Consider the following 27,034-nt stretch of genomic DNA (forward strand, 5'->3'; position numbering starts at 1 on the left):
ATAGTGGTCGCTTACTGGCTCGTGAACCAATAATTGAGAGCATTCCGCCCACTCAATGGGATTTCGAAATGACGCTGAGAACGTTCATCGTGCGATTAGCCATTGACGAGAGAGGTGCGTCATTGCGTTGGACTGAGGCATTGGACCGCTGAGAGGAGTTTCCTCGTCTTCTGATTGGATCGTCACAATCGCTCCGCCTCCACGCCACGCTTTCTCAGCATCCGATTGGTGGACCTGGGCGCCAGCTGTGAAACGCCCAATTCCTGGAAAAAGGTCCACCCATGACAAGCTTACCGTCGATCTGAGGCACGATCGATGACAGGCTCGTTGAGATCTCCCATTTTCTTATAAATCATCGTTTTTTTTTTTTTACAGATTTTTAAAAGATTTTTCTCGCGTCGCTTTTTCCTCATCGAGACTGACTTTCCTTCTTCAGTTTCGTTCGGCCATCCATTTTTGCTTTCGTCGTCGTCGTCGTCGTCGTTGTTGTTGTCGTCAGATCGACCTGGTTTGAACTCGGTCTGTGACACGGCACGGGTACAGACACCACCTGTGCCAACAGTCTCCCGGCTCTCCCCGTCACATTTCTCCACCGTTTACCATGCTCCGCATCCTCACCGGCGCATCGTTCGGCCTCCGTTGCGGCGCAGCCTCCAGCCGGTATCCGCTTTGCCTTCAGTGCGTCCGAGGCCTGGGAAGTGGTCCGGCCGATGTGGACTCTCAGGACAAAGATGACCCGAACTTCTTTCGGATGGTTGAGGGGTTCTTCGATCGAGGCGCCGACATCATACACGACTCCTTGGTGGAAAACATGAAGACTCGAGAGTCGTTGGACGACAAGACGAAGCGCGTCCGCGGAATCCTCCGCATCATCAAGCCGTGTAACCACGTGCTCAGCGTGTCCTTCCCCGTCAAGTTGGACAACGGGGAATGGGAAGTGGTGCAGGCGTACCGGGCGCAGCACAGTCAGCATCGCACGCCGTGCAAGGGCGGTGAGAGTCCCGCCGATCAATCATTGCTGATTGTTGTCTCTCTGTGCACCAAACTCACGTCTCGTGTTGTCCTTTTATGATTTGTTGTTGTTGTTGATCTAGAACTCTTGGGAGGGAAGGATCAGGGTCTTGAGGATCTTTCTTTGAGGGTCTTTATGGTCTCGAGGTGTTTGAGGTCTCAAGGGTCATGGTCTTGAGGGTCTTTATGTTCTCGAGGTGTTTGAGGTCTCAAGGGTCATGGTCTTGAGGGTCTTTCTGTATTGGTCTTTGGGGGTCTTGAGGTGTTTGAGGTCTTGAGGGTCTTTATTTGTCTTTGGGGGTCTAGAGGGTCTTTATGGTCTCGAGGTGTTTGAGGTCTCAAGGGTCTTGGTCTTGAGGGTCTTTCTTTATTTGTCTTTGGGGGTCTTGAGGTATTTTAGGTCTCAAGGTTCTTTGAGGTGAGTTAATTACATAAAGTTGATTGATCAGAAAGTTGCCGTCAGTACCTGTCCATCATTGTACCTGTCCAATGAAGGTCATCTCTTGTTCGACAGACTGGTGAGGAGTATTGATCTGTAAGCAGTTGGGTGCAAGTGGATTCGGAATCCTGTGAGATCAAATTCAAGCTCACCAATTATATCTGTGTTGTAGTATAATGAAAAGTACAATCATCACAGTTGTGGGGTTAAGGCGTTGAAACGAGCCACGTGTGTGTGTGTGTGTGTGTGTGTGTGTGTGTGTGTGTGTGTGTGTGTGTGTGTGTGTGTGTGTGTGTGTGTGTGTGTGTGTGTGTGTGTGTGTGTGTGTGTGTGTGTGTGTGTGTGTGTGTAGAAATGTGGTTAAAACTTGCTGTTTTTTTTACTCGGGGTACACATCGGAATGTTTTATTCAGTCTGGGATGGCCACTCCAACTTGTTTATATTTTTACCTAAAAATGTGGAAATTGCGGGTTCACGTGGGGGAGGACACCATTTCCCTCTGCTGTATGTATACGCATCATGTGGAGCCGCTTGTGGTGGGGGTGCTGACCCCGTCCGTAATTCTGTGGGATTTCACCTGCCATAAGGACAGGATTCAAGGTGTCCCGATGTTCCTGGTTCCCTTCTGTAGTCAATCCTGTACTCTGTGATGTGCATGTGTAAGGGTTACTGAGTACCAAGCTCCCATTAATGTTTGGCCGGGTCTAGTTCAACAATCTGCTGCGGAAAACCGTTCCAATCCTCGACCACTCGGTTACGACTAAACATCTTCACATCTGGGCGATTTCTTTCCTTAAATGGTTTTAGTGAATGCCCTCTTGTTGTTGTGTATTTGGCCATAGAGAAGAAATTCTTTGGGTCTTTTTGCATCATTCCATGCATGATCTTGTGAACCATGGTCATGTCCCCTCTTCTTTGCTGGAGTAGAGAGTGCATATTGAGGACTTTGTTGATGATGGAAGATTATTGTGACATTATGGACCAGATTTGGTGTCTTCTGGACCTTCTATCGTCTCTACTTTCTCGGCATCCTCTTTGAAATGGAGATTCCGCAGGATATTGACATTTCCTGGGTGAGGTCTCACCAAGGTATTGGAGTAGTGGCAAAGTCTCCCTGTAAAGTTTTTATTTTATTTATTTATTTATTTTTTTTTTGAATGTCCTTTTGATAACCGAGTAGCATACAAATCTTGCTAACAACTGTGGACACATGTTTCTGGGTTGTAAGTTCACTATACATTTTAATAACCAGGTCCTTCTCACTAGATATGACCTGCAGTTATGACTCCATTGATTCAGTAAACAGTTTGTGCATTTTCTTGACCAATGCAAAGAAACTTGCATGTTTTGCTGTTGAAGGGTAGTTGCCATCTTTCAGACCATTGTGCCAGTCTGGTCAGGAAATTTTGTGGAGTCTCTTTTTCTGTGCTACCCTGCTGGGCCATACAACGTAGTGTCTTCTTGACAGATAACTGGACAGCTCCTTGTATTTTACTGTGGGAGATCATTAATGAAGATCAGATCACGAATAGCACTGACCCCAACACGTTACCTCGTGCTATACCATGAGAAATCGATGGTTATCATTATTATGCGGCTCCATTCACGATAACTTTTCCTGTGAGAGAGAAATCCATATAATATCAAGGTCTTTCCCTTTTGCTCCATAAGCTGTCAGCTTACGTAGGAGTCGTTCAAGGGGGACACCGTCAAATGTTCTTCTGCGATCGAGGTCGAGCATATCCATTGGTTTCCCCTCCTCCAGTAACCTGGTCCATTCTTCGAACTCCCAAAGTGAATGTGCATCACGTGATCTTCCTGACATGAAGACAGGTTTCGTGTCAATAAGCACGCCACACTCAACCATGTGCTTCATCAGTGATGAATCACGTATCAGGCTCTCCATTGGCTTTCCAATAATTGACGTGAGGTTGACTGAACGATCGTTTGCAGCACTCTCTCAACTTTTTTTTTTAACCTCATTTTACAAATCGGAATGACATTGCTGAGTTTCCATTCGTTTGGAAGAACTCCCTTTACTTTTGCAGAGATTTTGTGAAGATTGTTGTTTACACTTCGGCTGTAACTGCCACCGTCTGTATGAGTGATCGAGGGTGGAAACCATCGGGACCTGCTGATTGGTTGCTGTTTAACTTACTTTCACCTCGCTTCCTTGGTTGTTATCTCAGCATTCAATGTCGCCCATCGTATCCTTTCTGTTGACGTCGTTTTGTTGGCAGGTCATGGATATCTTTGATCGTGAAACACTGTTGAAGTAAGGTTTCAAACCTTATATTGGTCAGGCTGAGTTAAAGATCCATCATCTCTTTCAAAATTGTCGATTTATTTCTGACTTTCACCTGACTATTGGCACACCTCCACAAACTTTATGGATTTAAATTCAGGTTTGTAGTCGACTCTTCCCCAAAGACCGGGTTTAATTTATCTTTCTCTCCAAAGGTCATTTCTTAGCCGTTTGAATTGTCCGTAGTCTTCACTCCGATAACCTGCACGCAGTCCAATTTCGATTTTGTTATCTTGCCAAAACGAAGTTTTTGCAAGATATGTTAGTCAGCTTGTATGTTTTATTTATTTGTTTATTTATTTATTTATTTTTGTCTGTAATCACGTATAAAAAATTCTGCAGAGCACAGTTATCATTGGAAATTTTTGTAACTTCACGTATCAGAGTCCTATAGAGGTCCCTTTCAGCGCATAAAATTGTCAAGGTCAAAGGTCAAGGTCACTTTGTCGCAAATCAGGGGAGTCGACGGAACCCTTATTTTTTGAGTAATTTTGATCGGATCGTCTTCAAACTTCATGGGAATATAGTTCATGGTCTGGCGCTCAGCTGATTAATTTTTGGTGGCGATTGGCCTTGACCTTCATGGTTAGCTCTGGAGGTCGAAAGTTTTTGACCCCAAGGTAAAATTTTGAAATCTTAGATATCATATCGAGTAATACTTCATATGAAAGCGCTTGATAAGTGCTTTCCAGATCTGTCAAAAGTTTGACGCTATGACGTCATTTGATGACGTCATGATGAAAAAAACGGATTTTTCATGAAAATTTTATTTCCTCAGTTCTCATCAAAATCTCTTGATATTTCATGTACAACGGTCCTGGAGAGATACCATTAACCGTACGAAAATATAAAGGTCAAGGTCACATAAAGGTCAAGCATCAAGGTCGACGAAACCCTTATTTTTTGAGTAACTTTAATCGAATAAATAAGTCACTCATGTTCACATTTTGGCAAGATACTGGTCACCCTGGGGGTGACATTGGTTTTTATTTATTGGTTCGCGGGCGCCAGCAGTGACCACTATTGGTCCATGGGTGCCAGCAGTGACCACTATTTTCGTTGTGTCTGTCTGTCTGTCTGTTTGTGACTCTCTCCAGAGCATAGCTCCGTGACGTTTGATGCGATCTTGATGAAACTTGGATACAAGCTAGATATCATGGTCTAGTTGTGTCTTTTTGTATGAGGCATCCCACGCCCCTTGTGGGGGGAGCCACGCCCACTTGAACTTTTTTTTTTCGTTTTATTTTCTCACAATTTCATTTCCTAGAAGCTGTGTGTAATGTCCATAAGTACAACATATAAAAAAATCCGATTTTATTTGGTCAATTTTGATGGAAGAGATAGGTTTTTACGGTAGGACTTCCTCAAAAGCTTCCACTAACTCAATTGTACCTATCGTGGCATTGTTCAATAATGCCCGCGAACCATCATTGCCTCCCGGCTTGTATTTATGTATGTATTTATTTTCACCTGGACATTTTCAGTGTCTTTGTCAACATTAATGTTCCTTCTTTTAGATCCTGGTTTGCTCTTGGGTACAGATTCTTCGATGCATTCTTCATAAAAAAAGAAAAGAAAACAAGAAGTATCTGAATTTGTTTCTTGATTCAATCAATGCAAGCATGATCCCTTAATTCCTCTTTCCATTCCAGTTGACAGGAACAAGTCTTGTTCATTTCTTCATAATTACATCGCTAGAAGTTGAAATGGGCTTTTGGCTTGAACTGCGAGTCTTTAGACGCAACTTTATATTCACCTCCAGACAGATATGGCCACGGAATCCCAGTGTTGGCCGATACTCGACAGATGCAATCGTGTCCAATTAATTTGTTTTAACAAGATCCAGAATATTTTGGTTTTGACCTTCACGGTAACACGTCGGTGCAAGAATGTGCTTTGCATTGTGAATCGGCAGAATTGCAGGCTTAGGTTGACAGTCGGGTTGCATTGTGCAAGGGGTTGAACTCGGAACTTCAGAAGGGGACAACTTGCGGAGATTCACCCGCATTTATACATGAGATTTGTTGGGGAGCTTACAGGCTGGCTCTTGGTGTCCACTTCACCAAGGCTTGTTTCACCAATGTGGCGTGGGTATTCAGCCGCATTCTTAAAAGTTCTTAGTTAGCACACTACTTCTCTTGAATGCCATGGTAAGCACAGCATTCCTCTTTATGCCTGTTGAAACATAATTGTATGCAGGTACAATGCTCATAACTCAGCTACCTGTCATTCCTAAATAGAAACACTAAAAATAGAGGGCTGTCAGCTGAGATCGCTGATTGTTCACTGGTAGAGTCAACTCATAATATTAGCCAATTGGTAGCACTTGAACTTCTGCCTTATGATGAAAATAATCAAGAAATTAAATAATGGAAAAATAATACGGTTGAAAAATGAAAAATATTTAAATAATTGGAAGAATAAAAAATAATGGAAAAAAATATTCTTCAAAAAGTGGAGCACCATGGACATCAAGACTAAACCCTTAATGCCTCCCTCTGGAAACCAAAATTAAGGCACAAGTGAATACCATCCCAGCCCTATCAGTTTCTGCAGATAACGTAAATGTTCCAGTTCACCATAACCGGGTGAGTTGGTCAAAAGACAAGCTTGCACACAATTCGGCAATTTGGTCAAAGCTTCGAAAAGGTTCTGTGGGACTTTTAAAGGTCACAACCATTTTTTACACATCTCGGTTTGATTTTCATTAAAAATGTAACCGAATATCATTCCGTCGCTTTGTTATACAATACATTTATTTTGCAATCGTTTGTTGAATGCCAATAGCAGCATGACGACAGCAAAAACAATGTTAGCTTATTGGTACAGAATGACATGAATACCCCGTGGGTGGATAATGTTCCTTTCATCAAAAACTTTGTGATCTCTTGAATTGACCCTTAAATGGCATTAATTAATGCCCAGAGAACAGCTTTATATAGAGGTTTTTTTTGAAAATTTGTTATTATTATTTTAAATATATTAAACATTTTTTGTTGGATTTTATGTTGTTGAGATGATATGCATTAAACAAATACCAGCCGCATGTGTGGGTAAAATAAGGCATCGATGTTTGGGTGGTTGGGAGGGGGGAGGTAAGGTTGTGTGCTGAATCTGATTGTAAAGTGAGAAGTGTTCGTATCACTCATTATCGGGCAGTATAGACGAGCTCTTAGTTTGCTGTGATTCAAACTAGAAAAATGCCATTGTACTAGATTCATAAGACGATCAAATGTGATCCTCAAATAGAGAAATATTGTTTTGGTTTCCACCCGTTCGGCATGCGGGCGACCGCTTTTAGCTAATTGCGGCTGTGCGCCCACCGGACGGGCAATCCAGTCGTTACTTTCCGGATCACCGCCGAAATCCAGCTACGGGTGTGTTTTTAAGTACACCACAACCTTGTCAATGATCTGCCTGCGCTACAGGGTCCAATCACTGAATTGTCGATTTACCTAATTATTCGCGCGGACAGACGACCGAGAGGTTGCACCTCAACGGAACTTGCTCGGAAACGAGCCGCTTAGGCAGCTCGCTCCGTTTGCGATTTGCCGAGCGGTGTATTATCGCCAAGCCCCGTTGGATCCAATTATCTTATCGGCTATTAAAAACCAGCTATTATTCCGAACGCAACTACGGCAGCTCGATGGAGGAAGGGAGGCAATGACCAGGTGAATATTCAAACAATGAGGACATTTATTTATACACGTATGCAAGCAATGAATGCAATGGGGGTAAGGGACAGGGCACGAGCAAAAGACCGACAGCCGTTGTCTATTTACTAATGTACAGGCAATTAACAGTTCTACTTATAGGACAAGGCGCCACAGACTTCCATGCAAAACCCCAGGAAAGAAAAGAGAACAGGGCCTGTAGGCGTTTAATGTTCCGCGGAGCTATGAAGACCGCAGAAGCTCCGCGAGACCGCGCAGTTTACCTGCCACCCTCGTGGTGACTTGCTGGGGTGACCCTTGATGTCTCGTTGTCAACACGGCAGCTGGTGTAACGGCGGCCCGGTCGGTTCAGGCCTTGCCGTGCGGCCCAGTCAATCGGGCCTGGCCGACGACGCCTCAGGGGAGCGAACGGGCCTCGCTCTTTTAGAGTTGATGCTCTCTTAAGAGACCGCTCACTCCTCTGCGTCGCTCGGACCGTCCTGGGGCCCAATCACCTTGGACCGTTATGTCCCTGGCTGGCGACCTCTCTCCGGCTGCCTCCACCGACCCACAACCCCACACGGCACTGCAGGCCCAGCTGGACCCCAGGCTCCAAACTCCACTCAGCTCCGTCCTCAACTGGCTCCCAACTCAACTGAACTGCTCGGTGTCTCGGTTCACCCTTTTATCGGGTTGGGGGGAGGGGGGTGTTTGGTCTTTCATCCCCCCCGGGCTCCGCCCCTTTTGTCATTTTGATCCGATTTCTGCCGTGGAACGCGGACGTGGTAGAAATCACCGGCTTTCGACTTCGCTCGTGGATGCCGTTGCAGGTGACCAAATGGCAGCGCCGTGGAGATGAAGGTGAGGAGATGTTTGTTTTCAAATAAAGATAGAAAAGAATAATACTACCTCAAAGATGCACAGCCCGGCACACGAATACTGCCCTTTAGACATCGGTGGGGATATCTAACCTGGACACGCACTTATCGACATAACTGATCTCTGGGGAACCTGTATGGTGTTCTGTGAATTTCCACAACCGTAACACTACCCCCTCCCCTTTTTACAGACTCGTCCCGGGTCGTCAAATTTTCGTGTGCCTTCATGTGTAAGTTTCCCCTAGTACGATTTACCTTTGGATCCCTGAGTGTGACATTTGGTGTATCCGTGTCCCAAAAGTAAATAACCTGTGGGCTGTGTAACTGACTAAACAAACTCACTCATTCAGACGACTTAACTACAACTGCCGGCTCCACAACAAACATGCAGGGGGGGCAAAAGTCATTTACAATTTTATCCTTAAGGCCAAGGTCACATTTGCTACGGCGGCCGTGGGGTCTCCAAAGTCTATGGCCACTAGCAATTATACGGCGGCCGCAGTATTTCCACGGTCAGACAATGTAGCAGTCACATATGTTTTTATTTTTCGGGTAGCCGCACGACGTATTTATAAATTGTGGAGACCGAAAACGTGGGTGTGCTGTGTACGGTCTTTGATTTGATGTCGCACGGTGACCTTAGGGCATTCCTGCGGCGGCCATATAATTTTCAAGGCAGACGCAAGGTGCCCGCAAGGCGACCGCAGGGGGACCGCAGGGGGGCCCTAAGGCGAACGTGCGGCCAGACGGACGGTTACGAGTGGGTTCTTTTTTATTTTATTATTATTTTTTTTTACCAGTTCTTTTGTTTCGCCTTGTCGAATTGCTACAGCGAACGTAGAAATGAAAAAAGTTATAATTCCACGGCCTGTAAAATATAGCCATATGGCGTACGGCCACCCTGAGGCCACCTCAGAAAGTCTGCGGCCGCCCCACGTTTCTGTCAATTCAGAGGTCGTACGGCCACCGTATCCTCGCTGTAGAGCAAATGTGGCTTAGGCCTAACTTAACCTTATACATTTTACATTAAACCATGGCCCAGGACTGACGGACTCTGTGGGGAAAAAGGGCATGGCAAAGTTAGTCATAATTTGTGAGGGTGAGCGCCCCCGCAGCTGAAGGTCAGATGTCTTCGAGGCCTGTTCAAAAGGCCCCGTAGTCTGTCACTGAATCTTTTCATGTCTTCAGCTGCTGGAGGCAACTCAACCCAACCCGGCATGCCATATGCCATCCCACAGGCCATTTTTGAAGCAGGGAGCCAGGCTGCCAAAATGCTGTCTCTGGCTCATGAAACAATTTCAGGTATGAACACAAACGGTGCACTGGCTGCACCAATGCAGTCCCCATGTGCGGCTGCCTACAGGGCAGTCCCTGCAGAACACTGGATGGGCACTGACGTAAGCAAACACAAAAATGAGCGAATGGATGGATGGATGGAAAACACGGTGCATGGGCTGCTCAATGCAGTCCCGTGGTGTTGCTGCCTTTAGGGCATTCCCTACAGAACACTGAATGGGCACTGACGCAAGCAAACGCAATGGTCGGCGGGGCTGCCTACAGGGCAGTCCCCTCAACTTGCGCAATGATCCTGGCGCACATGGTGATGGATGGAACAGGGGCAAATGCAAACGCAAGGGCTAGCAGACAAGGCATGGCGAGGCAAGGCCGGAACAGGCCACTGTAGCACAAACAGGCCGGCATATGAAGCCGGCCTCTTGTCTCGTTGTGGAGGGAGTGCGGTGGTGCCGGCGGGTCTGAAGACAGGCTCGGACCTACCCTACTGTCTCCCTCCCAACCTATCGCCTTTGCCTGTCTCTGCCCATACCCACTCCCTTAGTTTGCAAACCAAATTTAGCCCCATCTTAATTTTTTTCCCCTTTTTCTTCTATAATCCATCTATAAATCATCTCCATAACCCCCTTTATTGTCTCTGTCCGGCTAACCGATTCTGTCACCTAGCCTACTCCCAACCCCTATGTTCCCTTCCTGGAGGGGAATAAGGGAGAGCTAGCGTCCTGTCTTGAGGCCCAACAAAGCCTCAGAATGGCCACCTCAGATCTCAGCGATCTCCTTACCACGGTGAGTCCAGCGGCCCACAACGAGAGCGAAGGGATGGATGGTGTGGAGGGGTACACTTCCCTATCTACCCTAACATTTATTAACTTTTAAAGACCCCGGGGCTTTCCAAAAGCGCCTGTCGCTTAAACTATTGGTTCTACCAACCAAGATTCCCGTCGCCTGTGTTGGTGTCCTCACAAATTTGGGCCATGCCCTCGAATTTTCGTCCATGCCATCGCACGGTTTTGTGGCTGGGCAGCGCGGCTCACTTGGCAGGAACTACCCTCTGCCGATTCTCCAACTATGGCACCCCCGGGCCCTGCGACTGTCTCCGAGCCTACCAGCTCCCTAAAAACCTGGGGAGTGCCCTCCACGGCTACTCTCCCTCGATGCTCATGTGGCAAACTGGTGCCACGGGCCCCTTTCCCCAGGCGCCCGTGCCCACGACACTGCCCACGTGGCTATTGGCGCTACGGGCCCCGCATCGTGCAGGCCCACCCGTGCCCACTACACTATCCCGGCCCCTCTTGGGCCTTTGGCCTCCCGTGACCGACTTGCTCGGTGCCCGGGGTTCCCACTAATCGAAACTCACCGTTTGCAGCCACGCTCCCAGCCCGTCAACAGGACTCCTGCACCCCTCCAAACGGGGCTTGAGCCTACATTCGCATCAACAGCAAAACGACCTCCATTTTGTCAATTTGACTAACCCACTAAACTACCATTACTCTGACCCTGGGGTCCCTTGGGTGGGAATTACTCCTCCCCCCAATCACTCATCGCACCATGCATACCACATTCGCTCCATACACTCAGGCCCGCTGGCCCTCACTCACTCATCAAGTACATTTTCCACTCTTCAACACATATCATCGCTGAACACTGCCATTCTTCTTTCTAAATCCCATAACTACCTCGTGCTCCCTCGTCATCCCTTAAAATACAGCACATCCTTTTAACTCTACGTAGCTAAGCTTCGTCCCCACTACACATTCAATGTCTGTCAGTGTCTCCAAATCCATGGTTCCCATTTCCTAAATCTAAACTGAAATCCCTCACTAACTAACCATTCCACGGGCCCCATGAGGACTTGTCCCTGCCCCATGAAGCTGGTCTAGCTAAGCTAACCAATCCCCCTAACTAGTGGTGTTCCTGTGCCCAAGGCAAGGGGGGTCTTCCACCCCTTGCCCAGGGAATCCTGTTTACCCAAAGTGGTGAGGCTTGCTTTTCTCTTTTTTTTTTTTTTTTTCCTAATGTTCACCAGCGCGGCAACTCACAACCTGCGCTCTTTTTGCATGACGTCATGGCAGCTGTTCACGCTCCTCGTCCCTCCATGGATGGTAACATCCGGCAGGGATTCCCCTCCTGCCGGATTCCAACTATTCGTGCAGCCACGACATCACTGCGCATCCCAAGCAAGCCTCGCCTTTCGAGGGGTTCCCCACGCGAGCACATGTTTACATACACGCTCGCCTGGAGAAACCGTCCGATCCAAATTCGTTATTCCAGCCTACCCTCTGTCCGTCCGCGGGATCGGCTTACATCCACCGTGTGCGTTTCCGGACCGGATTTCACTCGCGCAGGCGCGCACGCGGCGGCCTCGTGCGAAGCACAGCACGGACCTCGCGCGCGATGCCGTGCGAATCCAGCACGGTCCCCAAAACGGCTACGGCTGCTACTCGACCCTTGTCCCTCGTCTGGCGCAGTCTTTGTCGCCATTCAACTCCTGCACTCCCACGTGCCATGACGCTCACACACCTCGCCATGACACTCTCACTCGGACATGCGGTTGCATGTTCTCGCATACCAACCGTCATCTCCCTTACATGCAGTGACCTCTCACACGTTGTTTCTCTCACACACGGCCTCTCACTCATGCATGCCATTTCTTTCACACACTGCCTTTCACCCACGCTATGCGTGCGTTCCAACACGCATTTCGAAATCACACACGTAACCACACACACACCGGAACAATCACATTGGGAATTTGTGCTACCACAAGGGGCCCCGGGGCCTCCATTCCCCCCCAAGCTCCGCGTGTGCCCATTCACAGCACTCGCCCACTCTAACTCGCAAAGCTCGACCGGACTCACCTGGTCGCGATCCGCTTCAAGGGGGAATATTCCCTCCCCTCGTTGCTGAAGAAGGCTATCCTACTGCTTGCACCGGGTCACGACACATTCCCCGAGCTCCCCCTCATTGTCCCTCACTAACTCCATGTGTGTGTGCTCTTCTTTAGTTTTGTCTTTATCGTGTAGTTTCTTCTCTACCATTTCTATCTCCCGCGTCTCTGGTGTTTTTATTTCCGTTGTCTTCTTAATTATTTCCCTCGTCTCTACATGTCTCGTACACGTCTCAGTCACCCCATTTAATTTTTCCCTCTCTGTCACCGTCACTTTCTCCATCACCTTCACGAGTCTCCCCCAACACGTCTCCCGAATTATTTTGACCTCGCCCGTTTCCATCGCGGGCCTGACAGCCGTTGCACTCCCTCTCGTCAGCTCGAACGTATCGCCACGTGGTGTCGCCATTTTGTGCTCAGTCATTCGCGTTTCGTCGTGCACAATCGCCATTATGCCTGCTTGGAGGCCTCGCCCCATGCACTGCATCTCACCCCGCAGCGTTTGCATATTTTTATCCATGTTGTTTTTCATTTCTTCTTTTATTTCCTTTTTCATGTCATCCATTTTGTTTCCCATTTCTTCCATGGTTTCTTTCATTTCGTTTTTCATTTGCTGCGCATTTGCATTCATTTCTGCCAGCAAAATTATTAATAGCTGGCTTATGTCAGGTGGCCCTGTGGCAGTCGCTTCGCCATTATTGGGCGCGGATCCGCCGGGGACTGGGGAGCGAATTTGATGGAGGGGGGGGGGTGTCATACACCGCGGCCGCCCCCGCGCCCATTTCGAGTTCTGCGTCTATTTGCGGGGTATAGTCAACCTGCATAATGGGAGTGTCCTGCACGGTGATCTCGTCCTGGGCCATAGATTCTATCATTTCTAATCCCTCCTGCCCCTGCTCGCCTTCAGCTGCCATTTTGCGTATCGGTCATAAAAAAATTTCCACCCTCGGAATTTAATGGGAACGGAGGGTCACTCTACACACCCTTGATCCGATTCCCGTTAATTTAGTGTGGAGACGGAGGGGTTTGAATTCCGCTCGCTGACACCCATGTTGTAGTTTCCACCCATTCGGCGTGCGGGCGACCGCTTTTAGCTAATTGCAGCCGCGCGCCCACCGAACGGGCAATCCAGTCATAGCTTTCCGGATCAACGCCGAAATCCAGCTACGGGTGTGTTTTTAAGCACACCACAACCTTGTCAATGCTCTGCCCTCGCTACAGGGTCCGATCGCTGAATTGTCGATTTACCTAATTATTCGCACGGACAGACTACCGAGAGGTTGCACCTCAAGGGAACTTGCTCGGAAGCGAGCCGCTTAGGTAGCTCGCTCCGTTTGCGATTTGCCGAGCGGTGTATTATCGCCAAGCCCCGTTGGATCCGATTATCTTATCGGCTTTTAAAAACCAGCTATTATTCTGAACGCAACTATGGCAGCTCGATGGAGGAAGGGACGCAACGAGCAGGTGAATATTCAAACAATGAGGACATTTATTTATACATATATGCAAGCAATGAATGCAATGGGAGTAAGGGACAGGACACGAGCAAAAAGACCTACAGCCGTTGTCTATTTACTAATGTACAGGCACTTAACAGTTCTACTTATAGGACAAGACGCCACCGACTTCCATGCAAAACCCCAGGAAAGAAAAGAGAACTGGGCCCGTAGACCTTTAATGTTCCACTGAGCCGTGAAGACCGCAGGAGCTCTGCGAGACCGCGCAGGTTACCTGCCACCCTCGTGGTGACTCTCTGGGGCGACCCTTGATGTCTCGTCGTCAACACGGCAGCTGGTGTAACAGCGGCCCGGTCGGTTCAGGCCTTGCCGTGCAGCCTAGTCAATCAGGCCTGGCCGACGACGCCTCAGAGGAGCGAACGGGCCTCGCTCTTTTAGAGTTGATGCTCTCTTAAGAGCCAGCTCACTCCTCCGCGTCGCTCGGACCATCCTGGGGCCCGATCACCTCGGACCGTTATGTCCCTGGCTGGCGACCTCTCTCCAGCTGCCTCCACCAACCCACAACCCCGCACGACACCGCAGGCCCGGCTGGACCCCAGGCTCCAAACTCCACTCAGCTCCGTCCTCAACTCCAGAGCTCTGTCCTCAACTGGCTCCCAACTCCACTGAACTGCTCGGCGTCTCGGTTCGCCCTTTTATCGGGTTGGGGGGGGGGGTGTGTTTGGTCTTTCACTTCTGACCTTTCACCCCCCCGGGCTCCGCCCCTTTTGTCATTTTGATCCGATTCTGCCGTGGAACGCGGACATGGTAGAAATCACCGGCTTTCGACTTCGCTCGTGGATGCCGTTGCCGGTGACCAAATGGCGGTGCCGTGGAGATGAAGGTGAGGAGATGTTTGTTTTACAATAAAGTTAGAAAAGAATAATACTACCTCAAAGATGCACAGCCCGGCACACGAATACTTCCCTTTAGACATCGGTGGGGAAATCTAACCTGGGCACGCTCTTATCGCCATAACTGATCTCTGGGGAACCTGCATGGTGTTCTGTGAATTTCCACAACTGTAACAATATGTTACTTGCATTATTTCTTTGAACTTGAGTTGTGAACAAATTACCCATTCTTTTGGACGGGACAATTTCCCCACTTCTGTGATGTGTCGTGTATTTTATTGACTTATAATACACATGTACATGGAGAGAATTAGCATTCCCCCCTCCTACCCCACCATAATCCCCGGGGACTATGTTTATTACAATTTTACCCCTTAAAAACAACATCCTGAGTACACCAAGCAGTTTTCAACTTATTCCATCCAGCAGTTCAGTTGTCCTAATGTTCTCACTTCTTTACCGCATAAAACCTTCATGGGCACACCCAGAGCAGTTTTCAACTCCTTCCATCTAGCGGTTCAGGAGTGAATCAGTACACACACACACACACACACACACACACACACACACACACACACACACACACACACACACACACACACACACACACACACACACACACAATGATAATTTCTCCACTTCTATCAAGTCTCTGATTTATTTTCATTCAGAGAATTGTGGTATTTTATGATTTGTACCCCCTCACTGCTCCTCGCACCAGGAGCATTCACACCGAGAACCATAACTAGAACGGCACTTAGTAGAGCGTATACCTCCGCCAGGCTGAACCGTTTGTTTTGTATTCCACTGAAAGGTTGGATGTGGATCTGTACTTTAACCAAATTGTAATCAGCTTGTTCTTGTCACCTACCCAACTCGTCCATCTCGTTTTTTTTTTTTTTTTTTAAATATCATCTTTTTTTTGCTGCATCTCTTAATAGTGAAGAATCGCTTAAAAAAAAACAATTCCTCCTATTCCAATCCTGATTTGGATCTTCACCAAAATTGAATTAATTCGTCCTTGTCGTACACCTAACCTGTCTGCCAAGTTTCATCTGAATCCGTCCATCACTTTTTGAGATATTGTGCTATATGTCGTTTTAGGCCATATGTAAAAAATCACTTAAATTCTTGTGTTCAGACCAAATTCAAATCATTGTGTCCTTGTCACACACCCAACCTCTCCACTAAATTATCTTTCTTTCCTCAAAATAAAAATAATTTATCTTGTTGTCATTTGCATTCTGAAAAATATACTCACAGCAGTTTTCATCCCACTGATTCTTTAATTTTGTTTTGAAATTGAAAATGTACTTTTTGGCCAAAAATAGTACTTTGTCATTGTGTTGGTGGAATGATTATTTTCAATTCATTTCCTAGGAATTCGTTACAGCATGGATGTGAGCACGGATGAGGTGAAGGCCCTAGCATCACTGATGACGTACAAATGTGCAGTTGTGGGTGAGTATATATTGCGTAGCGCACACTTATTTTTGGTTAAAACAAAGGAAGCTTGGTCCACCATTCAGCTTGTATTCTCTTGTTTTCGATCACTTTGCTTTGTTCATGGTTTTGATGTTGATGAAGATTGTACTTTGCTGAAGGATATATATGATATTTAATGTCCTTTGAATTAATTATTCATTAAGAGTTTCCTAATGTAAATAAAGCACTATCTTGTTTACCCCATGTACCCTGCCCATCCCTCTCCCTTCCACAGATCTCCTGTTGTCTCTGTTCTCCACTGTTTTGTGCTTCCCTCTCCCACCCCTCTTGTCTCCTGCCTTGTTATTTGTTTCTGTGTATTAGCTCTTACATGAGCCTCGACACGATGTATCAAAAAAAACAAAAAGTGTTTGCAGGAGTCCTCTTGTTCTCTGTCGATTTTTATTTTCCTCAAGGTGTTATGGACTTAAAATTCTGGGTTGACCCCGATGATTCAATAACTACTGACGAAAGTGCTTGGTTCACTCATTTTGTGTTTGTCTTATTTTACCCATCTCATTGCGATCTGTATTATACCTGATTGATATCTTTTGGGACACAGCACCATTGTTTTACTCGAGTTTATATCCTGGTACTTGGAGAAGCATGCGTCTGCCCATGCTCCCGTATCACGAGGCACAGCTATATTTTGCCTTACCATTTGCCAGTTTAATTTTTTGGTCACGTTTAGACTTATGGAGTAGCTGAACGATAGAGGGGTAGAGGATGGCAGGTTCACAGACTGATGGAGGGTCTTTTCAACAGATAAGATAGCTGTTCACCTCCTCCTCAGTTCCCCCTCCACCCCCTCCCCCATCCATATTGATGGTCCCCTCGACATTCTTTAACCTTCCCCAAACCCACCCCATCCTTTCCACATTGTTTTTTCTTCCCTCCCTCTCCACCCACCTTTTCCTATTTTGTTCCATTGCTGATATCGCTGAAGAACAAGGACATGGTGAATTGGTGTACTTCATACTTTAACTTGAATTAATTATAGGGACAGTGGGGGACAATGGGAAGATGGGATTTACCCTGTGGACCTGACATCATGAGCAATCAATGATTGACATGGTAAAGATAAACAGATAAACCCAATACCCTGTACCTGTAGTACAAATAAATGGTGTAATCCTTGCTAATCTGATGCCATGGATACACACACACACACACACACACACACACACACACACACACACACACACACACACACACACACACACACACACACACACACACACACACACACACACACACACACACACACACTGCCCTGCATGTTTTGCAGTCCCATTAGGGGCTGTCACTTCTATAACCATGGAATGAAAAACAAAACTCTTCCGATTTTCCTCGGTGTCATTCAAAAAAAAGAAGTTTAAATTTTACAAAGGCAACTCTCAAAACACTATTCTACACTAGTTTGTTTCTCTTCTGACTTCATTTTGGATCATTATCTTTAGTCCGTTATAGACATGACTAATGTCTTTCAATCTGTCACCATGGCAGACTCTCTTGCTCATTGGATATTACTTTTTTTGATGCAGCACATCCCGGAGAAGTTCTGAGCACTCATTAGATTTATTATTTTAATTTCAATGAGGTTGTGAAATGGCTCTCTCTAACACTTTGGAGGTGAGTTCAATGATCCAAGTAGGTTGCGGATTGCATGATTCAACTGAACCGAGGACCCCATTAGATGACATCACCAGAGCTCGTCACGAGCAAAATGCAGGTCAATAAGTGAGCACGCTCCGAAACTTTCTCCGAGGCAAGCAGAGGAGAGTCATCCATTAAATTTTCTTGAAAAGTCAAAAAGTATTCAATTACGGATTAATGATTGCTGTACTCGTTGAAACGTGTAATATTTAACACCGTTAAAAGTATTATCTTGGTGTACAACAATGCAAAATTATGTCAGAATTTGGTGACAGTAAAGGTGGTGAATATGACGTTCTTTTGCACATGGGATGAGCTTTGATTTCATCGGAGTGACGGGCACAGACTTTACAGTACAGATATACATGCGTGTCTTGGTGATTATCTATTATTTCCAAAACACTGAGTCAATTCATCGTCCCAACTCGTAAAGGTCGACGTGGACTCTGAATTGCCTTTCGCCATGCCTGTAAATGATTCCCAGGCACACGCACGTATTGAGACCGGTGGTTCCCTGCCATCAAATATCAGAGAAGCCCAGTGAAAGGAACATGGTGGATCAACGTGTCGAAAGAATGGGGGTGATCAACGTGTGTTATGTAAAACACCATGACCGTTTAATATGATAAATTCGATATTTTGTATCCAAAAAATTTCCTCATCCGAATTACTTAAATCACATCTTGATTGGTCTAATGGCATACTGTACTTGCTTGAGCTTCTAAGCTCATATTACAGATTGAAATCACTCAAGTGTGGTCTCTGACAAGTGAATTACGTTTACAGACCAATGCAAGGCAGCCCATGCATGTGCTTGACCAACTATCTTTTAAAACCCAAATAAATAAAGAAAAACAAATAAATTTATGAAGGTGAGTGACACATTACTCGCCCCAAAGAATGCAAGGTGAGTATACAGTGTGCACGAGCAATCGTTCGCCATTCATGACAAGCTCTGCAACAGTCAACTAATTTTGGCTCCCATATCAATACCTGGCTATTGGGCACAATCCTGGACAAGGACACTGCTCAGGAAGCACCAACACTCTGCACAGAGTATAGTCCCAATGCATGGATCAATTAGATGATGCAAAATTCCTGACCAGAATTGCATTAACCACCTGGCCTTTTGGTCTCAGCTGAACAAAGAACATTGCAGTTGAGATGTTGCTTATCTTCTTCAACACAGTACCATGAATGATGTGGCAGTCATGTCTGAGTTATCAAACCAATCATGCCAAAGGGATCGTGGATGGAGTTGGAGGTACCATCAAATGACTGGTGCGGTACAGGTTATTCGCTATATGAGCAGTATTTTCTGGTGTGCTCTCATTTTTCATTTTGCAAAATAAGTGCCATCGGATATTGAGCAAATTCCTATTTCTGAATCAAAGATAGGCAAGACTCTCCATGGGAAGACTGTAAAAGTCTTCCTGTTGCACAGGGTATCCATCACATTGAGGCAGCTGAGCCTAATGTTGTTACACTACAAGCCATATTCCTCGGCAGATCATGACTGCTCATTCAAATTTAGATCAGGCCAGAGTACTAACATGGTAATTCCCACTACAAGTTGTAGCCTATGTTACCTACTTTCGATGTTGGCTGTCGTGGCATTAACCCTGAATTCAGTAATGGAAGCAGCACAAACCATCTTAGACCCCCTGCTACAATGAAGCATTGTAGCACTCCACCATGCCCCTCTTCAAATGCTGCCTGTCTTTCTGAACCAGCACCCTGTCTTTGTGAAACCAGCACCCTGGAAATATTTGTAATACTCTGAATAATTGTTTTTACATTAAAAAAAATATTTATTTATTTATTTTTCAAACTGTCTTGACGCTCTCTGTGATCCATCATCTTAGTTAACGGCCATGAAATCCGTCAGTGATGCGGATCTGGAGGTTGGAGCTGAGCGTGATTTATATCTGAAATGTAAAATAATTTGGGCCATTCCATTCCTAACCTCCGAAACCTGGGAATTGCTTGTCTGCAATATGACGACGTTTGCAAGTATGCAAGGGCCACCAAAGAAACTCATTTGATAGACATTTTTAGAACACTGGAAATTAGTTTTTAAAAATTGGTGTGGATGTTTTGGAGATTTCTTTTTTTTTTTTTTAGCTGGTGCTAGTTGAGGGTTGGAAAAACTAGCATAACCACCTCATAAGGAATTGCTGTTTTCATCCCCTTCTTAGTCTCATTGGATATATCAAATGTTTTCGTTTGTGTTCGCAGATGTTCCATTTGGAGGTGCCAAGGCAGGAGTGAAAATCAACCCCAAAAATTACTCGGTATGGTTTGTTGTTTTTTTTGCTTGTTTGTTTTTTTTTTCCCCCTTTGGTTCGGGTTGGCTGATGTCAGGTGTGGTACGAGAATGACGTGGCTATTCTAACTCTTCTGAGTCATCATGGTGTTTATGTTTGTGTTGTTCATTTCTTAACATGTCAAGCTTTGTGTCAGTCGATGTACATTTTTAGTCCTTTGTTAAATATGTCGGTCAAATGACTCAAAATTATTTTTATTTTATTTATTTATTTTAATTCTGTAATTTATTTGAATTATTTTTAAAGTGATGATGGGGATTTTATTATTGTTGTTTTTTTTGTTAAAGAAGTATGAAGGCACAATATACATTAGTGGAAAAATAATTCAAGCATCCCTTATTTTATTGTGCATGACTAGTCAATTCCACATTTTTATCAGATGTCAATGCTGTCAATTCCTCCTTCAAAAAAAACAAAGATTTTTTTTTTGTATGAATGATCGAGGCTCGTAGAAGAGCAGGGGCAAAATGGAAAGGGGAAAACACCAACAGTAGGGTAGAAGTGAGATCAAGGGGAGGGGGAGAAAGCCACATTGGGGTACTCAAGCTGAGTGAAACGAGTAAGAAGAGGAGAGGGGAAGTGGGGATGAAACAGAAAAGGAAGAAACGAAAAGGTGAGAGAGAGAGAGAGAGGGAGAAGGGGAGGGGGAAGGGGGGGGAGGATCACAATAAACTGGAAAAATGAAGTGCTTGGGAATGGGGTCATTTGGCATGGAAGATATCGTTAGTATGAATGTGGATTGACCTGCGGTCATGGTGAACAGCTATTTTGAAGCCCTGGAGGGAAGAATGGGATTGAACAGATTGGGGAAGTTAGTTTGACAGGTGAGAGAAAAAGAGGAACAAATGAGTGGAGGTGAGCAGTGAGCCTGGATTTTGGGAGTGTCACTGGAAAGGAGTTGCTTGTGGACTGGGTGTCCACCAGCAACCCCCCCCCCCCTTACACCCCACGCTCTGCAGAAACGTTTGGAGACAAAGCATAGATAGGGCAGATGGTGCAAGACCAGAAAGGAGGTGGAAGATAAAAGTAGTTTGTAATTGCAGGTAAAAATTGTTTTCGTGATTGCATTCTTATAGTGATTTTCTTGTAATTACAATATGTATCATTGCAGTAAAATAAGCTTAACTTTTAACAGCATACATTGCACCTGCTTCAAACAGGACAACGAACTGGAGAGAATCACACGGCGCTTCACCATCGAGCTCGCGAAAAAGGGTTTCATTGGTACGTTGTAAACAGGGTCTTGATGATTACGTGTGGGAGTTTAAGGGGATTTTGACCCAAGAAGTCTGAAAGTTGGAAACTATTAATCAAGACTCACAAGTGTTAAAAAGTATTTGCCATGTTTCTTGGGATTTAAATACAAACGTTGTATTTTAATGTTTAAGCTTTTGTATTTTTTTTCTCTTTAATCATTGCTACTGTTATCCTCAGAGACTGAGAAGTAAAATCATAAACCGGTCCTATTTTATTTCTTTTCCTCGAGTGTCTGAGGTTCACAGAGGACCTTTTAAGTCTCAAATGCAAGGACACATCACTATACAGAATTGAAAACAATTTTTGAAACACACAAATGATACGCAAACAAGAGTCAAAAGTAGGACCACTGGACCTGTAGCTTATCTGGGCTCTGACCTAATGTTGTAATCCAACTTTGGTAGCATTCTGACTGATGGGTCTGGAGAAGATTTTTTTTTGAAGGAATTTGCTAAGCTACTCATTTTGATCTACTTAAAGTCGTGTTACCAGAACGAGCTATGCAATCTCTAGTTATCAGTCAGGAGAGGAACGTTGCTGCCAAATTTCAGCCAGATTGGCCCAGCGGTTTGGCCGGGGAAGTCGAAATAGGAGACGGATGGTGCACGATGACGATACCTTATCTTTTAAGACTTCCATTTCATTGTCTGGAATTACAATTCCAGATAAGCTAAAAACGAGTGGTTTGCAATGACAGAGTGAATGTATGTATACAGTATATGCAATGATGTGTAATAAAGTACACAAGGAAAGTGAATAATATAGTCATGACATTCGTGGTCATTCTTTAAAGGAGAAAATAAAAAATGTCATTGATAAGTCTGTTAATGTGATCAGCACGCCATTGTTCTTTTTTGCCTAAACTATTATGCAGTAAAATATCTGGTACATCATGAATCCTTGATCATGTGCCATGAATTGTGTAGAGAGGATGATTCACATTTCAGCACAGTTAATGTGTTTTCTGCATGTATTATTTAGAGCTTAGTTTATTAAAACGTATCATGCTATACTGCCAAAAATTTTTTGTGTGACATTTCAAAATCGTTACTCATGGCAAAATTTTGATATGTTAAGATGTAAATTTTATGTATGAGGTTATAGTTTGGGAGTTTCATCTTTAAATCACCTAATGAAGTTTGGATAACCCTTCACATTGTCACATCTTTACAGGATATGCACAGTTCTTGAAATGCCTTGAAATTCCTGGAAAAAAGCAAAAGCTTGTTCCAGGACTGGAAACTCTTGGAAAATCGAGGAAATAGCACAAATATAAATAATCTGCCCCCCCCCACCCCATCATAATTGTTAATTCAATGCTGGTCTCTGAGAATGTTACAAACTTTAACCTCCCCAAGGAATTTACTATTACAGCTTCACACTGAACAGCTTCTCAGTCTGGACAGAGCTAATCCTAATTTCCCCCCCCCCACCCCTCCCATGTCATTGGATTGATCACATGGTGCTAATTTAGCTGCTAAATTATTCCTGAGTTGATCCATTCTAATGCTCTTCTATTCTATCTCCCCATAATTATGTGTTAATGGCCTCTTACATTTGTTTATTCCTTGAGACCAAAAAGTATATGAGCAGTCATGGGACTTTACATGGTTTTAATGTTACACATATAATTGTCAATCATTGGTGCTGCTGCGGTGCAGGTGATAACTGAGTTTACATGGTAACTTGTTTGCATATCATTTGCCATTTGGGTGTTTCTAAGTACTGCACTGTACCTATATCTACTTCAACACTGCATTCTGTGGAATTGTAATCAACTCTTTGTTTTCAGTTATATTTGCATTCAGTGAAAAACTGGGGTGGGGGTAGGGATATATTAATTGACTGTCTGTTACACCATCTCCTCCTAAATGGTTGTGCAGAAATTCACCAAATAGTTTTGATCACCACACAGCACGGAAGTACAAGAGCAGTGTCACTTTTGCCTCCCCTCCTGATCAATCAGTCAAAACATTTTTCAATGAAACTTTGTATATGCAATCAGCATTTGGGGTCACATGAAATATGTAATATAAATGTGTTTTTGGGGATTTGACCTCTGGTTCATGTCCCAGGAAGTGGGGACTTGGGGTCAAAACGGGCAAAAAAAAATTTTTGAACTCTATTTGTTGTTGGATTTTTCCTGATGGAACTTTTTGTCATCTTTCAACTTTGCTTTTGGTGGGAAGTGTGGTGATTTGCGATGGCGCGCCATCGACTTTGCTCTCGTTGGTCGTGGCGAACCAAGTGCAAAAATAAGTCAAAGAAAGTGATGTTTTTGACACAGAAAGTGGAGGTTTTAGATAAGCTTGGTCAAGGTGAGAATGTACAGCATCACTTGGCAGACATTATGGTGTTAGTCCAGTATCCACAATGTAAAGAAATATGCAGAAAACCTTAGGGGTAGTGAATACTCAGGTTTTGGAGTTGCAATAACAGAGTTAGCGACAGCAGCCTGAAAGGACAGATTTGATATTTGTGGAATAGAGGGTTATAGAGTGGCAAGTAGCCATCGGAGAACACTGTCGGGGGCTTGCAGGGACCGTTTAATTTTTGGGGGGGGGGGGGTGTATGTGAGATGGACCTCGCCACAAGTCTGACCACATTTCTGGACAATCAATTCAGCAATGCAGAACCAAAAATGGATGAGTGTGTGAAGTTGGTGTGGACTGTTTGTGTGTCAGGAGTTGTGACATGACTCTGCAAATGAACAGAGAGCAGGGAGAGTGCAAGAAGTGTTGGAGGATGTGAAAGGAAAAAGAGGACATGACAAATAATTTTGATAAGACAGGGCAGAGGTTTAAGACTGTAGAAATGTTCTGGAACACATGGTGAAAGTGAAGATAACAAGTTCCCCTAATCATAACACTCTCCCTCCCCCCCTCCCCCCACTCCCCCTGCCCCCCACTCCCCCTTCCCCCCACTCCCCCTTCCCCCCACTCCCCCTTACCCCCACTCCCCCTTCCCCCCACTCCCCCTTCTCTTTTGTTAATGAGTGATGTGTGGAGTGGAGCATTCAACTGTTGTGTTCGTAAGTGCATTAGGAGTGTTGGTAATTCTTTGTCATGTTCTCTTTGCTGATGATTCCACCCTCTGTTGAACCAAGTGCATCCCTCAGACCGGCAACTTACAGCTTCTTCGCTCTCTGCAGATCTGGGTAAAATCACAAACTGGTCCAGCATGTGGAACATGTCTTTCAATTCTGACATCTCACACTCTCACTATGTCTCTCTGATAGGACCGTTTAGAACCCCCCACCCCTCCCGCCACATCTCCAACCTGGCTTCCAAAGCCAGTCGCCGACTGGGAGTCCTCCGTCGTGCAAAGTCCTTCCTCGGCCCACCTGAGCTTCTGACCACATACAAAGCTTTCGTCCACAGTCTGATGGAGTACTGCTCTCCCCTCTGGGGTGGTGTTCCCGCCTCTCACCTTTCTTGGCTTCACGCTGTGGAATCCAAGGCTTTTAGGATCGTTGGTATCTCCCGCTATGAAGCTGAGTATTTTGGTCTCATTCTCTCACCGGAGGCAGGTCAGTGGTCTATCTGTCTTCTACCATCTGCTTTCTGGTCTCCCCCCCCCCGCTCTGTCTGCGATATGCCCCCCCCCCCCCATATATCCGCAGGGCGCTCGAGGTCCGCCAGCAAAATCTGGTAAAACTCCCAAAATCACAAATTGCTGCTCACCTTCATTCTTTCATTCCTCTTTTTTTCCCACCTTTGGAATAAACTCTCACACACTCTTCAATCCCAATCTTCCCTCCAGGCCTTCAAAACAGTTGTTCACCACCACCTCTTATCTTCCCCCCATGCAAAACCTCGATCTTTTCGAACCCTGTCGATCACCCCAAACCCACCTCCTTCAAATTCCTTGCTTTCCTTCCTGAAAATCCCTGTGGTGTCCATCTTGTATACTGCGTGTTTCCCACCCCATCCCTCTCCCTTCCACAGATCTCCGAATGTCTCTGCTCCCCACTGTTTTGTCCTTCCCTCTCCCGCCCCTCTGGAAAGTAATATATACGACATGTTTGGATGTGTGTGTTGCATAACACTTTGGCTAATTCCATCGACAAGGATGACTGCATATGTTGCTTAGCTGTGTGTATCTATCTCCTGTGAATTACAGGTCCTGGGATAGATGTTCCAGCACCAGACATGGGTACAGGAGAAAGGGAAATGTCCTGGATCGCAGATACCTTTGCCAACACGATGGGTCATATGGTAAGCGAGGGAGGCTTGGGATGGGAAAGGGGGAAGCGATGGAGTGGTTGTTAAAAGTTTATATCCTGTCATTTATGATTTGCTAGGATATAACCAATTTCACTGGTTGAAGTAATCATTATTGGTGTATTTATTTGCAAATAGTCTTTTCTTTACGTTTGTAGAACTAGTATAGAAGAGTATCAATGTGAGATGTTCAACAGTCAACAGGGTTTTGAAAGATGGAGAAGACTGAAATCTGACCAGTGATCAAGTACCTCCGTAAGAAAGCGTTGACCCCAAAGGAAATCCCTGAGAATGTAGTGGCAAAACTCAGGGATTGTTCCACGATAAAACTGGGCAGCTGAATTTGTGTGAGGGAGAACTAGTTCTGAGGATGAGTCAACGTCAGGAGGGTATTAGACCAGAAAATGTTGATGCAGTTGTGGATACAGATACACGTCAGAACAATTTTAGAACATTTATTCACATACAAGACAAATTATTATTATGCGTGCATAGGAGATTCTGGACAGGCAGATTCACTCCAGATCTGTCAAAAACAAGTGGAGAATCTTCGTCTTTTTTATAGTTTCCAGTAAGACAGTTTTTAAATTTTCTGACACTGACGCCAGTTCACCCGGTCTTGACAATTTCCAGGTGAACCTTATTTTCAGTCTTCTTTGACAGCTCCTGCTTAAATGGTTGGAACACATATTCAAACCCAGACATATTAATCGCACAGAATGCTCAAATGACGTGAAACGCCAACTCTGATGGCCATTAAAACAAGTTTCCATCTTATGTCGGTTAAAAGTCACTCTGCTTCTCCCAAAACTGGGAAGATATTTTATCTTGAAGCGACCAGAACTTGGTGGATACCCTGAACATTTTCTTAAGTTCACATTCCAACTTGTTTGTGTCTTTCATACAAAATTCTCAAGATAGTTCTACGTGACAGGCAATTCTTCTTTATATTCAACTTACTGGCAAAGTTCAACCTGTTTACACGTTTAATATACAGCTGATGTTTTCATACAGAGGAGAAATACAATTATGTTAATTCCAAATGGATACGTACTTTAAACATCATATCATTTTTGAGTACATTTTATTTCAGGATTAATATATTTTATTTTAATATCAAGTTTTAATCATCATCATTTTATTTATTTATCACCCCCAAACCCATCATGATAAAAATGTTTCTACACAGTATACAATGTTTGGATCAATTACAACATCAACAATCAGACACGTAACTAAGAGAATGGGCATCAACTATGTCGATACACCT

At 45.0% G+C, this 27,034-nt stretch overlaps 1 protein-coding gene across 5 annotated transcripts in view; it reads left to right on the forward strand.

Annotated features, from left to right (window-relative positions):
• Positions 1-261: 261 nt before the first annotated feature.
• Positions 262-27,034, forward strand: part of LOC147018710 (glutamate dehydrogenase, mitochondrial-like) — a 71,148-nt gene continuing 44,375 nt past the window's right edge. For 2 of the 5 annotated variants that reach the window (XR_015062495.1, XM_085898668.1), the window contains exons 1-5: positions 263-992; positions 16,197-16,277; positions 20,196-20,251; positions 21,445-21,508; positions 25,664-25,758. Coding sequence is in view for 3 of the 5 variants with exons in the window: in XM_085898668.1 (XP_085754794.1) it covers positions 602-992; positions 16,197-16,277; positions 20,196-20,251; positions 21,445-21,508; positions 25,664-25,758 (687 nt within the window). In the remaining 2 variants the exon portion in view is untranslated. Of the gene's footprint in view, positions 993-16,196; positions 16,278-20,195; positions 20,252-21,444; positions 21,509-25,663; positions 25,759-27,034 lie in introns of all 5 variants that reach the window. The other 3 variants (XR_015062494.1, XM_085898667.1, XM_085898669.1) reach the window with 2 other exon arrangements.

This window comes from Eptatretus burgeri, chromosome 10, assembly GCF_056783735.1.
Source record: "Eptatretus burgeri isolate ZD-2024b chromosome 10, Ebu_testis_v1, whole genome shotgun sequence".
NCBI lineage: Eukaryota > Metazoa > Chordata > Myxini > Myxiniformes > Myxinidae > Eptatretus > Eptatretus burgeri.